Below are 25,764 nucleotides of genomic sequence, written 5' to 3'. Positions count from 1 at the left end.
ATTTAAATTCAATTGTTTAATTGTTACAATTGAATATTGTTGTTTATGATTAAATTAGTGAGAAAAGAAAAGAAAAGAAATGAAAAGAAAAAAAAATTAAAAAAAAAGAGTATAGAGGAAAAAAAAAAATTGAATTCAGCCTTATCATCAAAGAGAATACATATTATTATAATTGGTATCTTATCTTCAGATTACTCTTTTCCTTGTATATTTGTTATTCTCGTATTATTTTATTCATTCCTTTGTTTCTTGTTCTTGTTTCTTGAACCTAATTACTAATTGAAATAAAATAAGATTGTATTGTCTTGATTAAGTTTAATTAGTTTTTAAAGAACTTAAGTGTGGGAAAACTCTTGAGATAAAAAATAAGAGAGTGTGAGATCATTATCGAAAAAACGTCAATAAAAAGTAAAATACGAGTGAAGTGCTATTATTCGAGCTTAAACACGGAAATGGCCATTGGCACACATGCATTCAACTCGTAAGGAAGAGGTTGTAGCCCCAGGCATCAATGGATGGTTAGATTAACATTCTTTTTGCTTTTAATATTAAGCCATAGACACACTACAACAAAATATGGTTTTTGCCACCATTTTTTTTCCCACAGATGAAAAGTGGCCGCTTATACATATGATTTCTCACAAAATTCTTGTCTCCAAAAATATCCATAGAAATTGTCAGTAAAAATGTGTTGTTTCGGCAAAAAATAGTCCCCGAATTTGATTTTGTCACAATAGGTCATAATCTGCACGTTTTCTGGTTGTCCTAACGACATACAGTCGTAACTGAAGTGTTTTGTCTTGCATTAATCACTGAATTCTATTGTGACAAGCAAAAGTCGTCATTATATTGTGATTCTATAAATAGCCTACTTAGCGCGCGGGGGATCTTTTCCCTCTCTTCTCTTCGCGTCAGTCGACCCCGCCCCTACCATCCATACCATATTAACCCTGAAACCCACAGCCCTACCTCCGAAAATTCTTCCCAGAAATGTTTTTCAAAGATTGTAAATCCCAAGTGCTGCCGTAATCCATCAGTGATGCAGATGGAACAAGCAACCAGTGAATCATCCTCGACAGCCCACATACAATCGACGATGATCTTCTGATTTTGCATGCTTCGATTTGCAATTTAGTTGGTCGATTTTCTGGGCCCTAGCTGTCTCTGCTTGGGCATCCCCTTCTTTTCACTGAGCCCTACCAAAACACTATGGTCGGCTCCCTTTACTGTGAGCAATCGAAGAGAAACTAAACTGCGAAGCTACGGTCAGGTTTTCAATTTATCAGTTTTTTGGATTTCGCCGTTCCTGTTATTCTATACTTGAACATTGGGGCATTTTATATACTTGAGAAATTGAAAGATTACCTTTAGTCATCAGGACCATGGCAGAAGCAAATACGGTTTTATTACTCTTTTTTTTTCTCGGTCAATTTGTTTGTTGTTGTCATTTATCTTTGATTATTGATTGAAATGGTTAGGTTGATACATTTCACAGCTATTATGTTGGATGGATATTGTATGGCTCTGTTTTCCTCTCCTTCTTTACCGGCATGCCAACTCTTTTAATTTCTTCTATTTTTTCTATTGGGTTCAGAATATTGATTCCTGCAATTTACTTGGTGGAAAGCTGTAAAACTGGAAAACCCTCTGTATATTCTATTCTTTTTGATGCCTTGACTGAGATCTGTACTTATCTTTATGTTTTACTCAGTATTTTCTGTGGGTTTTTCCATTTTTGGCATCCTAAATCACAGTTCTTGTTTGGGAGAGTAAAAGTGGATGAATAGGTAAATTTTGCTTGGTTTTTTGGCTAACCGTTCTCCAAACAAAACGTATGTTCAGGATATATATATTGAACTGTCCTTGTCAGTTATAACGAATTCTTTTTCAATTTTCAATGATTTAGACTCATGAGTTTCCGGTTTGAATCAGTCTAATGTTAATGCAACTTTCACTTGTTGCTGTTGAGTCTTGATTGTTTTCATTAATTTGCAAAAAAATGGCTTCCATCATGATATAGTTTTATATATTACGCTAATGCATTTGGGGAGCCTAACCTATTCTTAAAGTAACCCATATGCAGAGGAAGAGAGACACTACAGTTTAGATTATTTTTGCTACTTTAAGTGTATGCTATTTAATATCCTTTACCTACTCTTTTCATTTCTGTTTCTGTTTGCTGTTTTTTTTTTTTTTTTGGTTCATTTATTAGACTTCCCATCTTGCATAATGTGGCTACCTACCCACTGAAATAATGAGTTAAAGAAAATGTTGTTTATATTCGTTGAGCAACAATGTTAATCATTTTTGGTATAGCCCTTCAGTTCTCAGCAGGTACCTACTAATTTGTCATAACTAATTTATTAACTAAAGGAGAGCAGTCTATTTGTAACAGATTAGTTAAAGTGTTGCAATAATATAGCTAAGAAGTTGTGTTCATTTTATTATTATTTAGACTTTAAGATAGGTAGTCAAATGTTCACAATTCTATCTAGAAGTCCATGTTCTATATAGATTTTTTGTAAATCCTCTTTCTAATTGATCTGTTTATCATCATCTACCAATTTGGGAGGATAGACTTTCACTTCACCTGTGGTGTATCGGAAATATGCGCATTGACAGCTTGAGTCTAATCTAATTGTTTGTTCACTTTAGACTAGTTTTATCATCTCTCCCATAAAAAACATAATGAAGACTGGTACGAATGTTTTGCTTCCAGTATACAATAGTTTGCCTATCAACTCTGGTTTTCCATACAGCTTCTGGATCCATGGATGTAGAAGATGAATATTTATTATGTAAAATTTACTTGGCTTTTGCCATGTTCTGTCTGGGATTTGAGCCACATTAAATTATTGCCTTGTCCCTTTGTATTTTTTTCCAGGCTTCCACGGCTGGCTGAGGCAATCCTCCAAATTGACCTCATCATGTATTCATGACAGACTGTGTGTAAGTTGTCATCTGTTCGTACTTTACATAGGATGGAACAGATTCTGCTTGATATGTAATACTTAAAGTTCCTACTACTATATATCCCAAAAAGGGGTCTTGTGATGAACCAAATCGGTAGATAGTTTGGTCATTGTATGAATATTTTGGGACCTATGAATGGGTTATCAACATGGGTTTGCATGGTAGTAGATTCAGGATTGCACTTAGAGTCTATTTGTAATCGAACTTGTTGAGGGAAAAATGAGCGTGTTGGCATATTCTTGTGAAAACCTGTGTAAAATAGTGTTGTAACAAGTGTTGTTGCGGAAGGATTGAAGTGGGGTTGAAGTGTGCTCATTATTGGTCAAAAGAAGCGACTTCGCTCGACCCTCGCTCGACAGAGCGCTCGAGCGAACTCAGGCAGATTCAACCGCTCGACCCTCGCTCGACATACGGCTCGAGCGAACTCAGGCAGATTCAACCGCTCGACCCTCGCTCGACACTGAGCTCAAGCGAACCCAGGCAGAGTGTGTCGCTCGACCCTCGCTCGACACTGAGCTCGAGCGAACTCAGGCAGAGTCGACCGCTCGATACTCGCTCGACATGGCGCTCGAGCGAACTCAGGCAGATTTCGGCGCTCGACCTTCGCTCGACACTTCGCTCGAGCCAATGTTCCAGATCACTTACAATGTAGGGTTTTGAACGCCTCATTTGATGGGAACTATAAATAGAACATGTTAGCTTCTGTTCTACGTGTGGAGAATCAGAGCAAAAACCCTAAGGGCCTCCAAGAACTTCTTAGAGCAACCTCTCCCCCATTTGGTTGATTCTCTCTTGGAAAAATATTACTCCATCATAACACATTCAAAATCAACTCTTATTTGAGTCCATTGAAGTGGACATTGCTGTTGGCCGGAAGAGTCCGGAGCTGCCGTTGATGCAGAGATCGAGAGGTTCTCGTGGGAAGCTATAGGAAGGTCGGAGTTCCGACACTACATGCGTGTAGAGATCGAGTGGGTCACTCGTGGTGTTGCAAGCCAAGTTTAGCTACTACAAAGGTTTTGTGAGTGTTCTAAATTGGTTGTAACAAACTAAAGTTTCTATAGTGGATTTGAGGTGGTGTCTTACACCCGGAGTGGTTTTAGATTTTGAAGAGGTTCTTCAAATGAGTTTCCACTCCGTGAACAAAATCATGTGTTGATTATTTGTGTTATTTGTTTCATTTATTATCTGCTTGTTTGATTAATTTTCAAAAGGCCATAAAAATTAGATTACACCTATTCACCCCCCCTCTAGGTGTAGTGTTGTGTAGAACCACTGCTTTTTCAGAACTCATCAATCTAGCATCGTTAAACTGCCTTTTTAACTACTTCTATTGTACTAATAGAGCTTGGAATCTTGGGCTGATGGGTAATTTTCATGTTGGTATAGCTGCTGCAATTTTATATAGGCACCCAGTGGGTGTATGCCCCTTCCCGAAACATTTCAAACGTTTAAATGGACTGGATTTGTGGTTTTCTGTGATTTTTCCAAGCCGTTGTATGTTACGCTGTGATAACTGACACAGCAGTACTTATGATACTATGTTTTCCATGAATCTTTTCCACATATCTCCCTACAAAGGTTCGGCTGTAAACCACATGTTATGAGCTACTCCTACCATAATGGATTAGACCATAAATGGGTTACACGAGTCTTGTAGTGACGATTATAAAATGCATTGTTTGTTATGATTCCCCTCTGTATCATCTGTGATTTCTGATTTTACCCCTGTCAATTCGTGATAATATGGGCAGCTTCTATTGGCAGCCTATAAGCTCACACCTACCCTCTGTACGCTATTTATGTAGTTATGTACCCATATATATTTATAACTATATATATATATATTTCTGAAAGTTTCCATTCCATTCAACTGGAATTGCTCTTGATACCGTTGGGCCAATCCCACTTGAATTTTTCCTACCTTTAACCCTTTGGCCTTTAATATTTCCAGATATAATATTAGTCTAACTTCACACTAACTACAAATATTTTCACATGCCATTATTCAATAAAAACTAGCACTCATCCCTAAAGCAGATCTGAATATTTCACTCTAGTGTGCTGCATTAGAGTGTACGGGGGAAAAATATAGCCCGCAAACTTCCCGTGTGTCGCTATATATCAGAATCATGTTGCCCACTCATATGTTTTATGTTATTCTTAAAGTCCCCCTGCTCCTGATAAGTTTGCACCTTATACCTTCCCATAGAATTCTGATATGGACAACCATTCTATCATTTGGCATGGAAATTAACCCCCTCAATGTTGCATTACAAATTGTCCATTATTGGGTGCATAAGGTGCAAAGGGCTATATTCTTCTGTCCCTCACATCTCTGTGATAGCTTAATAAGCACCTTCCCTCTCCTCTCCAACTTTTATTGGAAATCTCAAACTAAATGGCTGAAAGTGACTTCACAAATTTATTGTCATTTGTCAGGGACCTAATGGGAGCCGGTCGTGATGATTCAACTTGATAATCTGTTTGTTGAAGAAAATTTTGCATGTAGGCCTTTTTTTGGTATACAACAGTTAAATGGATAAATCTTGGATGCATATTGGAGATAGATTGCGGTCCCATGAATATGCCGAAGGAGTTAATCATTTCTTATCCATGGCTCAATCCAATGCTCCTGCCAGTGATGCCATTCGATGTCCTTGCCGGATATGTCGTAATAATTTTTTCCAACCATTTGATGTTGTGAGGGATCATTTGTTCTTGCGAGGGATTGATATAAGTTATACTCAATGGATATTTCATGGAGAAGATGATCCTTTTCATGCCAATCGGTCAGATGATGAGGACGATGGAGATGATTTTGGTGAGTACGTTGATGATGTTGATGAGATGTTAGATGACATCCGGGTGGGATCCTTCGTTAATAGTGCTCACGGTTTAAATGCTGGTGGTGGTGACGATGATGCACCAGAACCCAATGTTGGGACTTCAAGACACCATACATTTGAACAGTATGTAGAGGATGCTCGACGTCCACTCTACCCATCGTGTGCAAACTACTCAAAGCTATCATTTATGGTGAAGTTGCTTCACATCAAGAGTATTGGTGGTTGGAACGTGAAGTCTTTTAACATGGTGCTAAAGCTATTGAAATCTGCCTTCCCGACTGCTCTTTTGCCTGAAGACTATAACGATGCACGTCAGCTAGAACGTGGGTTGGGATTTAGTTACACCAAAATTCATGTATGTCCAAATGACTGTATCTTGTTCTGGAAAGAATACGAAGACAAAGATCAGTGCCCTAAATGCAAGTCATCTAGATGGGTCTCACTGACAAGTAAACACCGGGTACCTCAGAAAGTGATGCGTTATTTTCCATTGATGCCTAGGTTGCAACGCCTTTATATGTCAAAGAAGACAGCACAAGCGATGCGATGGCATAAAGAGCAGCGTATTGATGACTCGAGTTGTATGAGGCATCCAGCTGATTCCAAAGTTTGGAAAGATTTTGATAGGAAACATGATTGGTTTGCGAAAGATGCTCGTAATGTTCGTCTTGGACTTGCGAGTGACGGTTTCAACCCATTCAATAACATGAGCAAGCCTTATAGTATATGGCCAGTCATACTTCTGCCTTACAACTTGCCACCTTGGTCTTGTATGAAAGATCCATACTTTCTCTTGACATGTTTGATACCTGGTCCTAAATCACCAGGTAATGATATCGATATCTTCCTTCGTCCTTTAGTTGATGAATTGAAATCATTATGGGAGGTTGGTATTGAGACATATGATGCATTCAGTTCCGATGTTTTCCAATTACATGCATCTCTACTCTGGACTATAAATGACTTTCCTGCATACGCCAATCTTTCGGGGTGGAGCACGAAGGGGAAATTGGCATGTCCTGTGTGCAATGTAGATACAGACTCAATGTGGTTGGCCTATGGGCGTAAACATTGTTATATGGGCCACCGTCGCTGGTTGGCCCCGGACCACCGTTGGAGAAAGAATAAACGTGCTTTCAACGGTGCGCTCGAGGTGAGGCCTCACCCACCAAGACTTACGGCCCAAGAAATACTTGAATCATTACGCATGGTCTCCAACGTGCAATTTGGAAAAAGTGAACGGAAGAGGAAACGGGCACCACACGAACAAAACTGGACAAAGAAAAGCATCTTCTTCGATCTCCCATACTGGCAAGACGTGGGATTGAGGCATAACCTAGACGTAATGCATATCGAGAAAAACATCTGTGATAGCGTCTTGGGCACCTTGCTGAGTATTGATGGAAAGAGTAAGGACACTGCAAATGCACGAAGGGATTTGGAACGTCTCGGACTGAGGAAGGAATTACACTTACGTCCGGAGGGTGATCGTTGCCGGATGAGTCTGGCATGTTACACACTAAACCATAATGAGAGAATTTCCTTTTGTGAGTGGGTGTCACAAGTTAGTTTTCCAGATGGCTTCGCCTCTAATATTGCTCGGTGTGTGAATATTCGGGAAGGCAAAATTACAGGAATGAAAAGTCATGACTGCCACATTTTTCTCCAACGGTTGCTTCCGGTTGTAATTGGCAGTTATTTGCGTCCTGACATCCGGCTAGCTTTGACCGAGCTAAGTACATTTTTCAAGGAATTGTGTGCTCGAACATTGACGTATGAATCATTGCATCGCCTTCAGGCAGATATTTCTATCATCCTATGTAAACTTGAGATGATCTTCCCACCTGCATTTTTTGATATTATGGTCCACCTCGCAATTCATTTACCAGACGAGGCATTACTTGCTGGACCAGTGCAATACAGGTGGATGTATCCGTTTGAGAGGTACCTGGGGAAGTTCAAGCGCTATGTCCGGAACAAAGCCCGCCCTGAGGGTTCAATTGCAGAAGCATATGTTCATGTTGAGTGTTTAACATTTTGCTCAATGTATCTCAACGACATTGAGACCAGATATAAACGGGTTGAAAGAAACGCGGACATTCCAGATCAGCTTAATGATGAATTTTTTTCTGTATTCTCACAAAAGGTTCGTCCGCTCGGGGCGGCCAACATTCACATGCTAGCCGAGAAATGGTTTTCAAGAGCCCACTGGTATGTTCTCAATAATTGTGGCGAGATCGAGCATTACCTTGAGTAAGTGGTCCACATTTTTGTGTAAAGCAAAGATTGTTTAACGGTTACATAGTTACACCGTGAACTTATACCACTCTGTTTTGCAGTGACCATTACAACATGATTACAAGGGAAAGCACAACCAACTCTGCGCACAGGCACCAAGCTCAATTCCCAGCTTGGTTCAAGAAACACGTACGTATTTCTCTTTAATATTAAACCGTCTCGATACCTTGGGGGTTGACGGTTTATCATTCCATTTCAACTCGACATGTTTTACTGCTATAACAAAATGCATAAAATAGCATTTTTCCAAACCAGCTAAAAAAACTAATATGCCTCATTTTTAACTAACCAAAATAACTACTAAATCTTCTAGCTATTTTATTATTACGTTGGTTTTGTCTTTTGATTGGAATATAGATTCGAGAGAAGCGTGCGATGAACCCAGCCAGTGTACGAGATGAAATATATGCACTTGCATGTGGTCCCGACAAGTGGGTTGCGTCGTACGCCGGTTGCATTATGAATGGAATTAGATTTCAGACGAAGGATCGAGAGAGGCACCGACGAACTCAAAATAGCGGTTTGGTTGTTCGTGGTGAACATCAGTCAAATCCCGTTGACTTCTACGGGGTTTTGAAAGATATTATAGAATTAAGATATATGGGTTGGCGTAAGGTCTATTTGTTTCAATGTGATTGGTGGGATGTTGGTGATAAGCGAAAAGGGATTCGCGTTGGCGACCATCTAACGAGCCTGAACACTTCTCGAACATGGTATAAAGATGAACCTTTTGCTCTTGCATGCCAAGCCCAGCAGGTGTTTTACTTAAAAGATATGAGTGTGGTGGGTAGTTGGTATGTGGTCCATAAGATAACGAATAGGAATGTATACAACATTCCTTTAGTTTCGTCGGTCCAGGATGCGGATGATCCTGCAGAGTTAGTTCACGATGATGCTTTCGAGGAAGATGAAAACATTCCGACAAACGTGCCGCATGCCCAATCTAGTGATCCAGACTTGATGACTCCATTGAACAGGCTAGATGAAGAACCAATACTGATAGACCCTTCGACCATATTAGAACATCAACCATCTGATTTAGTTGACCACAATGCATTCCTCGAGGATGATGGCGTTGATGATGATCAGGGAATCGACGAAGCCGATGCTAATAGCGACAGAAGCGATGATGACAGTATTGCATTTGCCAATGATGCAAGCTCAGATTCAGAAGATGGTATGCCCTTACTTATAGTGTCATTATTTCAATTTCTCACAATGCATGGTTTGATAATTTACCTAAGTTAGGAATATACTAATGTGTCATTGCTACCAATAACAGTCAATGTTAACTCTGTCCTTTATAATGTTAGATTATCTAGCTGGAAATGACAAGTAATGAACACAGTTTACGGTCAACGTAATTTCTAACATGTCGTTTGGGCCATGCTTGCCAATACGACAATGCAGTATTTTATCTAAACTGTGTTGCTATTGATTGATTATTCCACTAACTTACACTCTATGATATCCAGAAACAATGAATGTTATGTGAAATCCGGCCAGATTTCACATAACACCATGGAATGCAGGGAGCTGATGCACCTTCCTTTGGTGTAGCTGAGGCAGATGTTGTAATAAGATTAAGGTGATAAACTACTGTATTTTTTTAAGGAGTGGTATTTCAACAATTCAAAATTGTCATGTTTTTGTGTGTAAGTTCCATGAAGTATAAGCTATCAATATTAGAGTAATTTTTTCCAAAACTTACAGTCAATGTTATATGATACTGAAGGGTGGGAAAAAACATGCTTGAGGCCTAGTTTTTTATCAAACACTATACTTGATAGAAATTATTGGAATGTTGATTATTCCCATAGATTTTGTATAGAATTAATGTAGATTAAATACATTATTCACACTTGCTTAGTAATTGTCAAGACACAGATCTGATTATTGAGTTGTGTTGTGTCATGTTGGCAGGGGCCAAAGCTGTGATCTGCAGCCGCATATTTATAATCTGTTACATTTGATGTGCTGCAAACTTGTTAGTTGTTTGATGTGATTCTAATCAGTTGAAGATGGAATGACAGGTATCAAGAAATTGATCTAAAACCAATAGGCCATTTATACACAATCAGGTTGCTTCATTTCCAGCTCCCTGGCATGTGAGGTGGTCTTATATAACATACAGCATATGAGGTATACATGAAGTCCAACGAACATCCATACCAATCAACCAAAAAGTATGGTGTAATGCACTGCCATTAGGTATTTCTTATCAATCCAATAACCTCAATACAAGTAAATTGGATAAATGAAAGTGTGGACCAATTAAATTGGAAAAAGTAATATATGGCTCAAATAGGTTAGACCATAGTTGAGAATAGCATAATTATCCAACTGGGCAGCATAATTGGTTTTGATATCTTTGTCTTACATGAAGCCTACAAATTAGCAAGTACATGGATCTAAGCTAGTCGGCTGCCTTACAAAACAAGTTGCATAGTCTATATCACTTATTGGCAAATCTGTAAAGAATATCTACGAATGTCATCAAATATCAAACATTCCAATTAGCTTGACAATATCTTCTCATAATTTGTCCAATGAATGAGCGTTTTACTCAATTGAAATGTGTTATTTATATGCCTTACGAGGGGGGGTATGAAGCTGGACAACTCAATGCAAGAATGGCAGAGCATTATAGACTACCAGTAAATATTGATTATTAATGTATGGTGGAGCAAGCTTAGAAAAATCCTGGATCCCGAACAAATTAAACTGCCAATTGTATAATTAAGGTTTGCAACGATAACCAGTTCAGAACTCCAAAGGGTCTTGCAATGCTGGTTATATAACTGCAAATTAAAAGCTAACACCTGTACTAAAAGATTAGACATCTGTCAATATAAGCTGACACCTATATTGATTATTAATCTGCCACTTGTATATAAGCTGAGCCTGTAATGTGACCATTACAAATATTAACCTGCCACTTGTCCATAAGCTGACACCTGTATTGTCTCATTTCACCCCTATATGCCACTTTGCTGGTTATATAGGGAGTTATTTGCTGTACTTCTATAAAAAATTAACTGCTTGTATTGGAAACCTATACAAGTTAACGTGGTTGTGCAGAAAAATTAGCTAAGTAAACCAGAAGTAAATGGTTCAAAACTTATTATTAATAAGTTTTTATGCACTCAATGAGGGACAAGAAAGTTGTGGAATGTTATATAGTTTAAATCCACGTAACAGAGAAGAATTTACTCTTATATGACAAAAAACTGGGCGGGAACTGACCAAAAATTTAGGCGGGGTGCTCTGAGTTGGGTTGTCAACTCATAGGCCGTATCTCCTGGTTTCTCCTGCCAACACCTAGGTCGCAGTACCCAATTGCTTAAAAAAGATTGTTTTAGCTGGACAACATGTTTCAAATTGCTCTTTCAACAGAGAAGGAACCCAGTTGACACATCTGAGCGAGGAGCAAGAAAGCAGCCAATTGTGATCTGAAGTTTAGATTCTCCCAACTTCAGAAACCATCGGTTTGGAGAACACATTTGATCATCCAAGCAGAGAGAGGAGCCGAGTCTTTTACCTTCATCCACGAAGACAAGTGGGTTAACTCTCTCTCATCTCCTCTCATTTACATGTTGGATCTTCCCACCTGGGCATAATTCTCTCAAAGCTCATGTTCTGGGCATGTAAACCTTACTGACGACCATTTTCTCTATGTGCTGTTGTTTTCTTTAAAGAAATGGCTGAGGCCAATGCATGCAACTGTAAGAAGGGTACTTACAGGTTAATATAATGTCTTTAGATGTGTCATGAAGAACCATTCCAGTATAGACCCTAAACCATACTGATTTGTTTCAACTGTTGTGAGCTTTAGAAATACTTACTGTTGGACCTCAATATGGTAGTTGGTAGTCAGCCATATGGACAGCAAATGCTTGCTTCTTACTCTATGTGTAAATGATTCAACATATTAAACACATTTATAGAGACCAAATTATGCACATTAGATTCATGGAGAGGGTTCGATATGTTCTAACCACGTATCTTTAAGGAAATAACTGTTTGTATGGCATTTTCCTGTGCTTATATCTAGACTGGAAAATGGTCTTACCCTAGGGTTGAAAAGTGTAGTGCATATTTTGAACATCATTGAAAAATTAGGCACAAAGTAGAAAGCAGATACTGATTTTCTGAGCCAGTTAGGTTATATCTAGGAAAGTAAGTTTAACAGAGCTTGTGTGTGTGTGCATTAGACGGATTGCCATTTAAAAAAGTAAGACCATGGTGAGATGGGTAAGAGGAAGGCTCCCTGGACGATATGGACGTGGGGGCCATACTACACGACTTCATCATGGGCCACCACTGCTGCGTGATACGGAAGCAGATGTAGTAATTGGTGATTCCACTCAACCTCCAAATGTGGGTGTAGCGGAGCCTAGTTTTGATGAAGCAAATATAGCTTCCAGGATTGTTTCAACTAATGCACGTAAGTTGAAACAGCATTATCGAAAACACTTTCTTTATCATGTTTTAGTTAAAAGGCAAAATGCATTCAGCTTGAACTGATTTTTCTGTTATTGGTGGATAGAAGGAACTGATGCACCTTCCCGAAAACGTGGTCGAGGACCAGCAAAAGACACATTGTTTGACAGAGTCAGAAAATTTGGTCAGATACCCCTGAATATTAAGGATGGACAAAGAGGACCATCGTGCGAAAATTACAACCTATTTTCTGGACGGGTGACCACGATCGTGAGACTTCATGCTAACATGATGCATGCAAGCTGGAAAGCTGTGCCCAAAGAGGAGAAAGAAGAGCTCATCGACCGTGTTAAGGTAAGAGCAAGCAAGAGTGTAGGGTTTGCATCTACCAAGCATATTGTTATGTAAATATGAATATACATCCTACTTCTGTATTTTTTGTAACAAGACAAATAGTTGAACTTGAAATGGACTGACTTCTTGACGTTATCGTAGGCTGATTTTAAACTGGACTGGACACAAAGTTCGCATCGTGAGTGTGTGACAAATGCAGTGGCAAGGAAATATAATGGATTTCACTATTTATTGCGAAAGCAGTACATAAGGTATGGGTCGAAAGAAGCAGCCCTTTCTGGCGGGACATCGTGGGTAGAGAAGCCCGTATGGGAACATCTATGTAGGATGTGGTCAACTGAAGAATTCGAGGTATATGAATCATCTCTATACTAGTTACAACTCCTTCAATGTGATTAACTAAAAAATGGAAAACTGCCTTGTATATTTTGCAATTTCTGGAGTGGCACAAAATGCAAATGACTTGGTTCTTGGGTGGTAGTTAGTTTAGAAATACTTAAAAAGTGATAAAGCCGTCTCTTTAATTTTGGTGCATGCTTGCAAGGGGTGGTTGGGTTAAATTCATGGAAATGGTTGTAATTTGTAAACACTAAGGCATGTTCAAGCGATGTGTCAATAGGGGATGTTAGTAAATCTAGAGAGATAATCTTAGACAAGTTTACACAATCTACACCAGCTAATGTGTTACAACTTGCATAACCTCTTATATCAACCTAGAATGTATGAGGCAAGTGTGCTGTACTCCCAATCAGATTACATGTACTCAGTTTTCGGACAGAAGGGTTTTGCTCTCACATTTTGCTGGTATGTGTATTGGGTTATGTTGATTGTTTATGACAAGTGGTGTTGCATGGGTTATCCATATAGGCCATTTAAACCAGTATTTTATGCTTAACAGAGAAAAGTGTTGTCAATTTTCAGCATTTTGGCATGAAGACCATCATGTACAACTACAATATTCAATAACATAATTAAAATATTGTAGTTGACATTAGTGTGCATGGTTAAGATAGACACTCTAGGGTGTTTCCAATTACCCCCATCCGTGCCTATAAGTTGGAGGTTAAAGCCCATATTTAATTGAAATACTTTAAACTATTATTTATAAGAGGGAAAACTATATCAGAAATTTTCAGGCTACTAAAGAAACTGAATAATAGTTTAATGCAATAGATCATTATCTCTTGACTGTCAATGCCCCACAGAAAATGTCAAAGAGAAACCAGAAAAATAGGCAGAAACAAAATGTCAACCATACAGGAGGGAGAAAGCCATTCGTACGAATATTGGAGGAAATGGTACGTCTACTTGAATTTCTGATTCAAGTAACAAGACATAATCGATTTTATCCACACTAACTAACTAACTAATGTGTTGATGGTTGCAGAATGAAGAAGACCCAAACTTGATACAGTTTTACAGAGAAGTTCATTGGTCAAGAAAGAAGGGATGCTTTATAACTGGCCAAGCAGAACAGAACTACGTAAGTGTTTATCTAGTTGCTGTTGAGTCAATTTTTTAAAGGTTAGGCTTAAAGTAAGTGTTGCCTGGCATTAATGGTGTTACCCTTGGGCACATGGATGTAGAAACTAATGCTTGAGCGATTGGATGAGACTGAGGTGAATACTGAAAACAACAATGAGAAGTGCAATGCAGCTTTCAAGGAGGTTTTAGGATATAAAGCAGGATATGCAACAGGACTTGGACACTCGGTTATACCTGAGGCTTCAATAGCATTGCGCAAGAATAGGGACTATGTTAGGATTGTTGAAGAGAATGAAAGGAACAAGAATGAAGCACATATGTACAAGAGCCAGTTAGAGGTGCTAAGAGATGAGTTGCATAGTTTCAAGAATCAGTTTAAAGACTACCAGAGTACGATGAACAATCGTGTAGCTGACCTGGAATGCAATCAAAGAGAGTCTCATCAGGAGACTAACATGGATGCCTAGGCATCCGGTTAATGTGTGGCTTTTTTGTTGCCCAGCTGACTGATCTTTTTGGAAAGTCGTAGTTGAAGTAACAAGTTGCTTATATTCGTGAAGTACTAATGTCTTTTGGTCCTTTCTTTTGATGATGCACATATATGGATGTGGTGGCAGTCTCTACATTGTGTCTAGTTTAACAGTCAGCATAGTATATAGGTTGACAATGTGCCAACGGTTGCTGCCATGCATTTCACACAAAAAAGCTTGACTAAGGTATGCAATTTACTCCCAATGCTTCATGATGTTAATATTCATTATTTCAGACACATATTCAGAGAGATTCCCCCCCCCCCCCCCCCAAAGTTAACCCTATAAGCATTGACAGTTTGAGTGAATTTGGATATCCACTCGAACTGTCAATGGTTTAGATCAACTAAATAGTTGGGCTGATTGGTTAAAAATACATGCAATTGGTGGCTGAGAGTACAAATGATTAATGATTACCTAGATTGGATTAAAAACTGATGGAAATTTATTTTGCTTCTCTGTGGTTTATCAGCCTTGCTACTTAGGAATTTATCTGATGCCTCATTGTGTAGGATTTCCCTAATGCTACAAGTAAAATAGTTAAATTGTTTGGGTTTTGTATTCCCTCCACTCTTGATATAGTTCTTTAGATTAACAGAATTTGTCTGCATGCGATGGATAAAAATACTACCAAGTGGTGGTTGTTGAGTGCAGATTGTTGCATGATGTTATAGGGTAACCAGTAATCCCACAATATTGTCATTCTGCACATAATTTCTCAGCTCACCTAGGATGGAAGTAACCCAACTCACATGTTTCGGATTATGATGAGGCTATGCAAAATGCATATGTGCAGGGAGTCTGAAGCCTGGCAGCGGGAGAAAAGTTTGATGCTAACATGAACAGGCAGTCAAACCAAGACACAATGAGGGCCCAGCCTTGCCATCTATGTGGACAAATGGAGGTGTTGCTTTTTTGAGTGAAGATCCCCACAGATCCATTTGACCAGGAAAGAGATTAGAAGCTTGATAAATATATATTATTGATATGTAATAGTTATGTTTTGGGACATAGATATGGGACTCATATAACATTTCTGTTGGTTGGGCATGTCAGATGGAACAGGATGCCAATTTTGGCATCATCATTAAATTTATGAGACTGGTGTTGATCTATGTGTTGATATGATCATAGTTTTACAAAATGGGTTTATGTTTCTTGGATATGTTCACACGGATGACCAGGGTGCATTTGGATGGATATTGTATGTCCAATGGAGAACTAAGTGATATATTAAATACATGATTAGTAATTTCAGGGCAAATTGTTTTCTGTTCTTTGCCATGGGAATGTAATATGTAAAACTGAAATCTTGATTTATCTGATGGATATTTTGGAAAGGTAGTACTGCGCGCGGCTAAGGGGGGATCATCCACTTAGTACTACAATTTACCAATAATATATATTTATAAAATACAGATATATGGAATTGTAGTGTAGTACTGGAAAAACAGATAAGGTATATATTGGTAGGTTGAAATGCATTGTTGCTACGCCGGCCAGGTAAATCTCCCAGTACTCCAAATACATGGAGAGGTTTTCTGGGAAATGAGGATTATTGGCAACAATTGGTCATCAGGACCATTCAATACTGGCAATACAATGCAGGTAGTTGTATTTGGAATATATACGTAAATGCAAGCTGCAAATCAATTGAGCTATAGCGAAGAATGAGATGGCCAATAAAGGATATTTTTGGCTTTGCTGAATTGCCAATAATTCATGATCTGGACCATATAGGTTAACAGCTATAAGGCAGACTTGATGAGCCAAATTTACTGCTAAAAATTATTTTCCATAACACATAGTTGCCAATACTAACGTATTACAAGGAAATCAAGTTGTACGAAATGCCAATTGAAGTCGGTGCTTACTTTCCTAACCTCATCGCAAGTAAGAAGTTGTGAGTCATACAAGTTGCCAAATTTACATTTCGTTGGCGACATAAGTTCCCAACACCCTTCTATTACGGACAACCTATATCTGTGGTAAAACATCAATACCCAAGTTATGAATTGATGAGATAGCATATTAGTGGCAAGGTTGCATTCTAGGAAATGAGTTTAGTGTTCGAGATTGGGAGGATTGTTTGGCGTATTACTGACAAACTAAATGTCTTATGCCAACGGCATAAATTGCCAAGATAGACCATCATTTTCGTCAATTCATAAGATTGCCAAAATAGGTAGTTAAATTGGCAATTCATTATTGGCAAAGCTGTGGCGGTCATTTTCTGTGGCTTAAAGGTCATTACCTGCAATTTTTTCCACAATTGCTGCAAAAACTATTGGCGGCAATAGGCTGTATTTGTTGTAGTGACACTTAGCACATTCAGCATTGGATGGCAAGTTCCAGTAATTTGGATTCGTGTAACGTTAGTTTTGGTTATAGAATGATCTAAGATATTGATCAGCTGCTTTTATATCAAGAGGAACGAACTTTGTTATTTTGATACTCTCTCGTCACAAGTAATTAAGCGTTATCAGTAAAATAATAAGGGGTAGTTTGGATTCAGTAATTAAGTGTCGTTCATTTTTAAAAATTAAAAAATAAAATTGTCTAGTTTGGATAGTAAGTTGAGATGATTTACGAATAATAGTAATATATTTTAGTTGAGATGAGATGTGTTAAAAATAGTTTGAGTTAAAATATTTTATGAAATGTTGAGAAATGACAGAGAAAAGATTGAATAAAAATATTAAAAATTTAAAATATTATTAGAATATAATTTTTATTTTAGAGTTTGAAAATTTTGAATTGTTTTTTGTATTTTGTTTAGAAGTTTAGAAAAATTATAATAACTAGATAATGATTAGATAAAAATTAAAAATTTAAAAAATTTGAAATTGAAAAGTGTTGGTATTTGTGATGTTTATGTTTTAAGATAAGATGAGAAATAATGAGCTGAAATAGAAGTATCTCTATCCAATCCATGCTGGCAGGTTTGGAGAGTGAGATGAGTTGAGAGTTTTGTAAATAGTAGTAAAATAGTTTGTGAATGATAATGAGATAGTTTGAGCTGAATATTTTTTAAGTTTTGAAAAATGAGAGTAAATATTGAATAAAAAATATTATAAAATTAAAATATTGTAAGTATATAATTTTATATTATTATTTTTGTTTAGAGATTTAAAAAAGTTATAATTTTTTTTATTTTTATTTAAAAATTTTTAAAAAATTATAATAATTAATTTAAAAGTCTTATATTTGAATTATTTAAAAATAAAATAAAAATTTTATATCATCTCATATCTCAAACCTACAAGCTTTACACATCCCCAACTTAAGGTCAATGCATGAGGATGTCAGGCTAATAGTTTTGACTTGGCGTGACATTTCAATCACCCATCTACATCTCTTTTATCTAATGTTAGTGAAGTAGGGCCTGGCCTAGACAAAGCTCAAACAAATGAATTGCACCTATAAAATCCAATTAATTTCACAAGAATCCCAGAGTAAATTATTGCAGGACTGCATATACCACAATGCATAGTTTATTTTATTCGAAGAACACAACTCTTCGTTCAACATTTTTGCATCATTTTCCGTCGCACTTGATGATGTAGTACTGTATTTTTAAATGATTTGATAGATCAACCTGTCAAAGAGTGATGTAGTAAATGGGAAGTGTCATATCACTACCCTTACAATAAAAGAGCATTGGCAATTGTCTCTGCTTCATGTTGTTCTATCCGATAGCGCTGGAAATGGATTCGGGTTGACCTTTTCTTCTTCCATCTTCGAGATCAGAAGCGAACATCACATAACTTTGAGGAGTCTGAGAATAATTCAGGTCCTGTGCATGGTTGCACATGGCCCTTTGCACTGCTGCCTACCCTCTACTACTATAAACTTTAAAAATAGAGAATATCAAAGAAAAGAATAAGTACAGTTTGGTGAAAATAGAGAATATCAAACAAAAGAACAAGTACAGTTTGGTGTTGAATATATCACAGCAACGATAACAAAACAAAACGAAGGTGGATTTCATACTGATATATAACTATAAAGCTTTGGTTTACACTTCTCAAAGTAAAAGAAACTCTTGACTATTTTAACATTTTTTCCCCTCACTTGTATCCTTCCATATTTTTTTTTTTTTTTTTGAGGACAGCCCATTAGTAAAGAGATATTAAAAACTCAAAAGGAATAAAAAAAAGGGAAAGGCGGGATAAGGAAATCCATATTGATCAGAATGGATTTCAAAGGGGATCCTTGTTCAATTCCCATGATTCCCCGTTTCCAAGTCCTGCTGAAAGAAGCCACTATTAACGAGCAAAACGCACATTGATCCTCCACTCTATTGGGGTCCTGCAGTAAGCGCAGTCCTTCATCCCTTGTCTTTCAAGAAGCTCATTGCATTTTGCACACATAACCTGATGTGAACATGGAAGGAAAACAACAGAAGTATCCTCGGATAGGCACATGGCACATTCCCGGTCCTGTTTTAAGCGGCGAGTCCCGAAACGGTTCTGTGAATTCCCTGCCCTATTAAGTAGATGAGGATTCCGGTTTTGTTGCATAGCTTGGAAACCTGTGCTGTCTGTTGGGACAATACCATAGCTTCTGTCAGCGCCTCTCCGAAGTGCAGCTATCTTGGAAGACTCTGACTTGAGTTTCAATTCAGATAACTTGTTCTCAAGCTTTTTTATGTCTTCCATATGTTCTTGCATGACACTTTCTGCTTTCTGTCTGGTCGCTTCATCCTGTGCTTTTGCCTTGGCTTCAAGTCGTTCCCTTTCCTGTTTTATGGAGGCAGCCTGTGCAAGTAGTTTCTCCTTCGTTGTCCTCTCATGTTTGTATCTGGCCTGTAAAATTTACAATTACTAATGAGAAAGAAGTCAAGAACTACACAATAATGACCAGTGCAATCAATCTGTCTTTAGAAATGCTTGGTCGCACTAATATTGTAATTTTAGTCTTGTGAGAGACATTGCAGAGCGTTTAACCCAAAACCCAAGCATTTTAGCTGGAAAGTAGCATAGGTTTGGAAGTGTTTGCATATGTTTTGTGAGTTCACTTGTTGCCTTCTAATTCTATAACCTTAATATGCCATGTTCCACTGGTGGAGCATTGTCTGATTATTATGTACATTGAGAAGATAGCTAGTACGTGAGCATACCTCAATTTGGCGGTGACGGTTTTTATCTTTGCCTAATTCCTGCTGCAGTTCAGCTCCCTTGTGCTTCTCTTTCTCAAGCTCTTCTTTTAACAACGCCTTTTGACCCTCCTGTGACTGTGCCTTCTTCAGAGCCACCAGCTCCCTCTCCACCGCTTGTCGATAACTTGCAGCTGATCCTAAAGCGCGAAATCTAGCTGCCTCTAACTCCCTCCTCAGCACTGAATTTTCCTCCTCAATCTTGTTTGTTGCGGAATTAGCAATCTCAAACCGTTCATTGGCACTAATCAAGGCATTCTCCAACTCAGTCAGTTTCTTCAGAGTGTTCTCCTCCGCCATTTGCTTCTCTATTTTATTTCGTTCTGCTTCTCCCTTCTCTAGTCTCAGGGCTTTGAGCTGAGGCTGGTCCTTGCAAAGCCTATGAGCAGCCTGCATGACCTTCTGATTGGCCCACTCAGTCCAACCTTGTAGCTCATCCTGTAGTTCTTGCAGCCGAGGAACCAGCTTCAAAATCATTTCATCCTTCTCATTTTGCGGGAGATACTTTCCGAGAGACTTGTCATATGGAATTCCAGCATAGTAATCAGGAATTTTAGGACCCTCAGAGTTACCGATCTGGGGCTTTGGGTTGGATTTCATTTCGGAAGTCGATGACAATGGAAGCTTGGCTTCAGCAGTAGGCAACACAGATATGGTGTCTTTAATACGTAACCCTGAATTGTTTTCAGTTGCAGGAGAAGCAGATGGACTCTTGTTTACAGGATGACTTCCATCTGCTAAAGGAACTTGAGATTGAACTTCTGAGCTATTCTTTGAGGATGCATTTTTCATTTGTATAACAGGAAGTTCAGATGGTGGCTTCAGCCTTTTTTCCACGACAAAACCGACAGAGCCAAATTTCCCTGATCTAGAACCACCTCTTGACCCAGACATCCTGTCACCTCTCTCCAAATGAAGGAACCTCTGGCGAAGTGCTGCAAGTTCTTTCCTCATCCGGCCTTTTGATTTTTCTTCAGAAGTAAAGATTGGTGATGTAATCTGGACAGATTCTCCAGTGGGACCTGAGGATTTCTCTTCAGTGCATGACAAGGAAACCAGACTCTCTTCTGCTTTGGTTACCCCTTCCAGAGAACAAAGATCTATAGGTTTTGTTGCAGGTAAACTTCCAAATTTCATATTTTCAGGCAGACAATTACTAGCACTAGGCTTCCAAACATTCGGTTGTTTCGGATTTGGAAGAATTGTTTCGGATCTTTGTGATCTGATTTGGGAATTGGCATGATCAGAGTTCTCTCCTGAAACATCTTTATGACCGAAAGCAATTGAAGGATCTACTTGCAGTGCACAGGCTTGTATAACATTCAAGTCGCATAACAACAACCACCACATTACTTCCCCAATGGATAGGAATGGTCTAACGTCCCTAACCACACCAATAATTTCCAACATGGTATACTCAACGAGTTGCTTTAAATTATCAAAAATGTCATCTCTGGAAATATAAGCATCCCTCCGGTCCGTAAAATCATCCTTCAGAGAATCATTTACGATATTCATCACGGGGTCTTTACCTTGTCGATAAAAGCCACCACTTGAAACACGTTTTTCAGCAGCCTCCTCGCTATAGCCAAGTTGAGACATCCGCCTAATTGCACATTGGAAAGCCACTTGCAAATTGGAGAACAAAAGTTCTTCAAGCTGACATGCAATGGGATCATCCCAATAAGCAGGTCCAAATGCTTCTTGCTCTGCTCCTACCTTAGGCTGATGCAACTTCGAGTCCAGAGCGAATTCACTCGGAGAGCTTTGAGATATTTTAGGAGATTCATACCTAAGGAACTCAGCCAAGCACTGAGGGATGCTAACTGAGTTCCCTATAGATGGATCTCCTAATTTTCTCCTGTATTTACTTCCCTTATCCGTAGGTGAAACAGAAAGAGGCCCTTGCTCGCTACCACTACCACCATCAGGAATTTCATCCATTTTATGAACAATAGAAGAAGCAAGTCTTCAGTATCCTCACCAGTTGACTCCGCACCAGTTCACTCTCCAGGTATAAATCCTATATGAAGCAACAAACCAAAAATTAAAGAAAAAATTACACTTAGAACCAAATTTTTCGAGCAGTCCACTGACAATCAATGCAAATCAATCAAACCTTCTAATCAGTGGTCAGCAATTCCAGAGAAGAAGATAAGAACAAATAGAACAAGAAAAACCATACCTGTGATAGTGAGGTGAGAGGAAATATAAAAAACAAGCCTTCAAATCCTGTATCAAAGAACTCAAACTATCAAAACCAGACCTACCCAGAAACCAAATTCAAGAGGAAACAGACACTGAACTCGGCCAGATGAGAACTCGGCTAGATAAGAAAGCTCAGTACAAACAGGTACTGAGCCCACCCGGCTAAATAGAACAGCAAGTAACGCATGCACCCAGATAACAACAAATGCCATTACAACACCAACAACCTATTGTCTAAAAAGCATCCAAAAGCACCCAAACCCAATTCCCAGCACAAATAACCCACTAAAATCAATCCTAACAACCACAAAATTTAAATATATGAGGCAAAAAATAAGAACCCAATAGAGTAAACTTCACGAATTCTATACCCATACAGGATTGAAACGTGTTAGCCAAATGCTGATGCTCAATCTGACACCAATATCGATAGCATTGGCACATTACATACAGGGGTCAAGCTGAGTGGGATTCTGCACCATTTTTTTTTCTCTTTTTTCCAAAATGCAAACTTGTATAACTCTTTGGCGCGTCACTGTCAATTCCAGATGGTTTATATAGAAGCAGCATCAAGCCAACGAAGTTAATGTGTTAACCCGGTAACGCTTATACGACAAACCGTGGTTAGGGCCACTTTACACCCAGAAATGGAATTCACTTAAACCCTCCCCAGGTAGCATTTTGACCTCCAGATATGAAATTTACTCAGCCCTACTGTATTCCTGGGTTGTCATCTGCTATATTTTGGAAGTTAAAATGTCACTTCAGAAATTGCCTAATCACATTTATGAGATACTAACAGTAGTCATAATGCCTCGTCAGAACTGTGCTAATCATATTTATGTGATATTAACCATAGTCCTAATTGAAGTTCTTTTCAAAATTTTCTTTTATCGATTTTGACGGAATAAGTTCCCTTAGATTTCTTCACCCCAAATCACTTTTACTCTAATTCCTGTCGAATTCAATCCGCATCATATGATTTAGATTTATGTTATATACAATTATTTTTATATACTCTTTACACACTTAATTAATGTGATAAGCCAAAACGATTATCTTATATTAAAATAAATGATGCAGTCAATCATATTAATAGAGTACACAAAAATATTTAAAAGTAACTGCAAAAAAAAATTTTATTGGATTATTTTAAGAGACATGCCGTATGTGTAAACAGAGTAACTATTAGGAATTCATAGAAATGTATGCTTTATATGATAGAATAGAAATACATTGCATCATCTGTATTTCTAATTTTTTTTTTTATTTTTTTTTTATTTTTTATTTTTTTTATGTAAATATGTTGGATGATAATTTGTAGCCAAAAAGCGTAGTGAACTTGGAGTATGGAGTAGATACACAATGAAACAGATCTCACAATATTCTTTACCCAATTAAATAAACTCGGACTCACAATAACAACAAATCTTTACTTCGTAATTGAGTTTGGATATTTAGATTTATACTGTAATCTGAGATTAGATTTCAAATCCAAAATTCTAGAAAGTTTAAAAGTTTATTTGGCTTTAATGCAAATCCAAATCTGAAATTTACTGTACAATCCAAACAAGGGATTTGTATTTTAAAGACCCAAATCAAAATCTTCTCTCAAATCTATCCATCCAAACACAAAAAGTATCTATGTCCCTCAATTTAGATCTTAAAAAATTTAATGGCTCCATACACATTCACATATGAAACTTAAGAAAGTATCTAAGGGCTTATTTGGGAAGACAAACCGTCTCATCTCATTTCAAAATTTTTCATATTTCCTTCTCGAACATCCCTCAAACAAAAAACATTTTTTATTAAATAATTACTTAATCATTTTAATTTTTCCAAATTTCAAAACAAAACACAAAAAAATACAACATTTTCAAATTATAAAATAGAAATAATATTAAAAAATTATATCTTAAAAATATTTTAACTCTATAATATTTTTATTCAACTTTTTCTCTATCATTTCTCCAAATCTAATAAAATATTTTAACACAAAATAATTTTACTATTATTCATAAATTTCTAATATCATTCTTCAAAAGAGAGCTATTTGTTCGGTAAAACTCATAGGCTCAACAAAGGTATAAGGATCAATCTACTATGCATTATATGGAAAAGGAAGGGATAATATTGTAGGGGAGTTGAGATTGAATAGTACAGCTAATGTTTGGTACCTTACAATCCGTTGATGGGTATGACTCATGAGATGTATGATGTTGATACTCTATGAGTTGAGTTTTATATTTCCTTTATACATTTGAATCTATGATTCTTTTCCGATCATTGTTGGTGGTATTTTTAGCAACCGATTGAGAACTTTGTTGTACATTTTGGATGCTTTTTGTGCAATAGGTTCTTGGTAGTGTCATAGGATGACCTTTTCAACAAAATTGAGAAATGCAAGAAGTGAAATGCTAAATGTATTTCATAAAAATTAAAATAATAAAAAAAACTTTTTTATCCAAATGTCAGTTATTGATATGATAAAAATTATAAAATTTAAATTTCAAAAGAAAACTGACAAAATAAATCTTGTAAGTAAAATTGTAAATACATGTAACAATATAATATTTTACTATATCAAATCACGTCAGTCTTTTAATTCAATTCTTTTTGTATTTTTGTTTTTTGTTCTGTATTTTTGTTTGCTTATTGGCTTAGCATTTATCAAGAAAACTTATCTATATAAAGAGGGATGGATGCATGAACACCAACATATAATTGTCTAAACTCTCAGAGGAAAAAAGGCATACATTTGATCCGATGATAGTAGGAGCTACATTGAAATTGTACCTGATCGATTGGACTAGGACCCCAATCACTTGTGAACATAACTTGGATACCTCCTCCCAAGGAGTCAAAGGGGCAAGATTTACCCGGATCTTTCATCATCCTGTCCCTATAAATATGGCTTAATTAATTGAGGATTAAACCAATAAAATATATATGATAATAGCAAAGGCAATATTCAAATAAATATAAAATGGATAATTAATTAGTGTGAAACTTAATAATGAGCCCTTCACTGTCTCGTTTGATTATATAATTCAAATGAGATGAGATGAGATGTTTTATTGAAAATTGAATAAAATATTATTATAGTACGATGTTTTTAATATTAGTTTTGTTTTGAAATTTGAAAAAGTTGAATTGTTTATTATATTTTGTGTAAAAGTTTGAAAAAGTTGTAATAATTATATAAACTGAAATGAGATAAATGAAATAGTTTGGTTTGATGTAACCAACCCAACCCCAGATTTCTAAAAGGTTTTTGGAATTGGAAGGGAGACTAATAGAGATATGGCTTCGCAAAGGAAACTGATTGCTAAGCAAAGTCAACAAATTTTCTTTTCTGACAAATCCAAACAGAGATTACAAATAGAAAATTAATGAACAAAGGAAAATAAAGACATTTATTTCGATATAGAAGATCATATCAACTATAGGAAATTTATGTGAA

At 37.2% G+C, this 25,764-nt stretch overlaps 2 protein-coding genes and 1 long non-coding RNA gene across 5 annotated transcripts; 2 read left to right on the top strand and 1 right to left on the bottom strand.

Moving 5' to 3' along the window:
* The first annotated feature begins 5,511 nt into the window (after positions 1-5,511).
* Positions 5,512-9,459, top strand: LOC122316280. Its single transcript, XM_043132812.1, has 3 exons — positions 5,512-7,968; positions 8,478-9,297; positions 9,434-9,459. The coding sequence occupies exons 1-3, from the start codon at positions 5,512-5,514 to the stop codon at positions 9,457-9,459; spliced, it is 3,303 nt and encodes a 1,100-aa protein (XP_042988746.1).
* A 4,831-nt stretch (positions 9,460-14,290) lies between these two features.
* LOC122317183 lies at positions 14,291-16,249 on the top strand. Its single transcript, XR_006244387.1, has 3 exons — positions 14,291-14,400; positions 14,504-15,118; positions 15,729-16,249. It is a non-coding gene; the product is annotated as an uncharacterized LOC122317183 (long non-coding RNA).
* A 2,645-nt stretch (positions 16,250-18,894) lies between these two features.
* Positions 18,895-23,373, bottom strand: LOC122314977 (putative E3 ubiquitin-protein ligase RF298). Of its 3 annotated transcripts, XM_043130642.1 has the most exons (4): positions 22,676-23,373; positions 22,276-22,322; positions 20,055-22,113; positions 18,895-19,740 (listed from the first exon to the last, which is right to left on the bottom strand). In XM_043130642.1, the coding sequence occupies exons 3-4, from the start codon at positions 22,032-22,034 to the stop codon at positions 19,201-19,203; spliced, it is 2,520 nt and encodes an 839-aa protein (XP_042986576.1). In that variant the 5' UTR covers positions 22,035-22,113; positions 22,276-22,322; positions 22,676-23,373; the 3' UTR covers positions 18,895-19,200. The 3 variants fall into 3 exon arrangements, with proteins under 3 accessions (XP_042986576.1, XP_042986574.1, XP_042986577.1); XM_043130640.1 differs by lacking the exon at positions 22,676-23,373 and having other exon boundaries at positions 22,276-22,645; XM_043130643.1 differs by lacking the exons at positions 22,276-22,322; positions 22,676-23,373 and adding an exon at positions 22,361-22,645.
* Positions 23,374-25,764: the final 2,391 nt, after the last annotated feature.

Source organism: Carya illinoinensis, chromosome 7 (assembly GCF_018687715.1).
Source record: "Carya illinoinensis cultivar Pawnee chromosome 7, C.illinoinensisPawnee_v1, whole genome shotgun sequence".
NCBI lineage: Eukaryota > Viridiplantae > Streptophyta > Magnoliopsida > Fagales > Juglandaceae > Carya > Carya illinoinensis.
The sequence above is the reverse complement of the archived record's forward strand: the minus strand, read 5'-3'. Positions and strand labels throughout refer to the sequence as shown.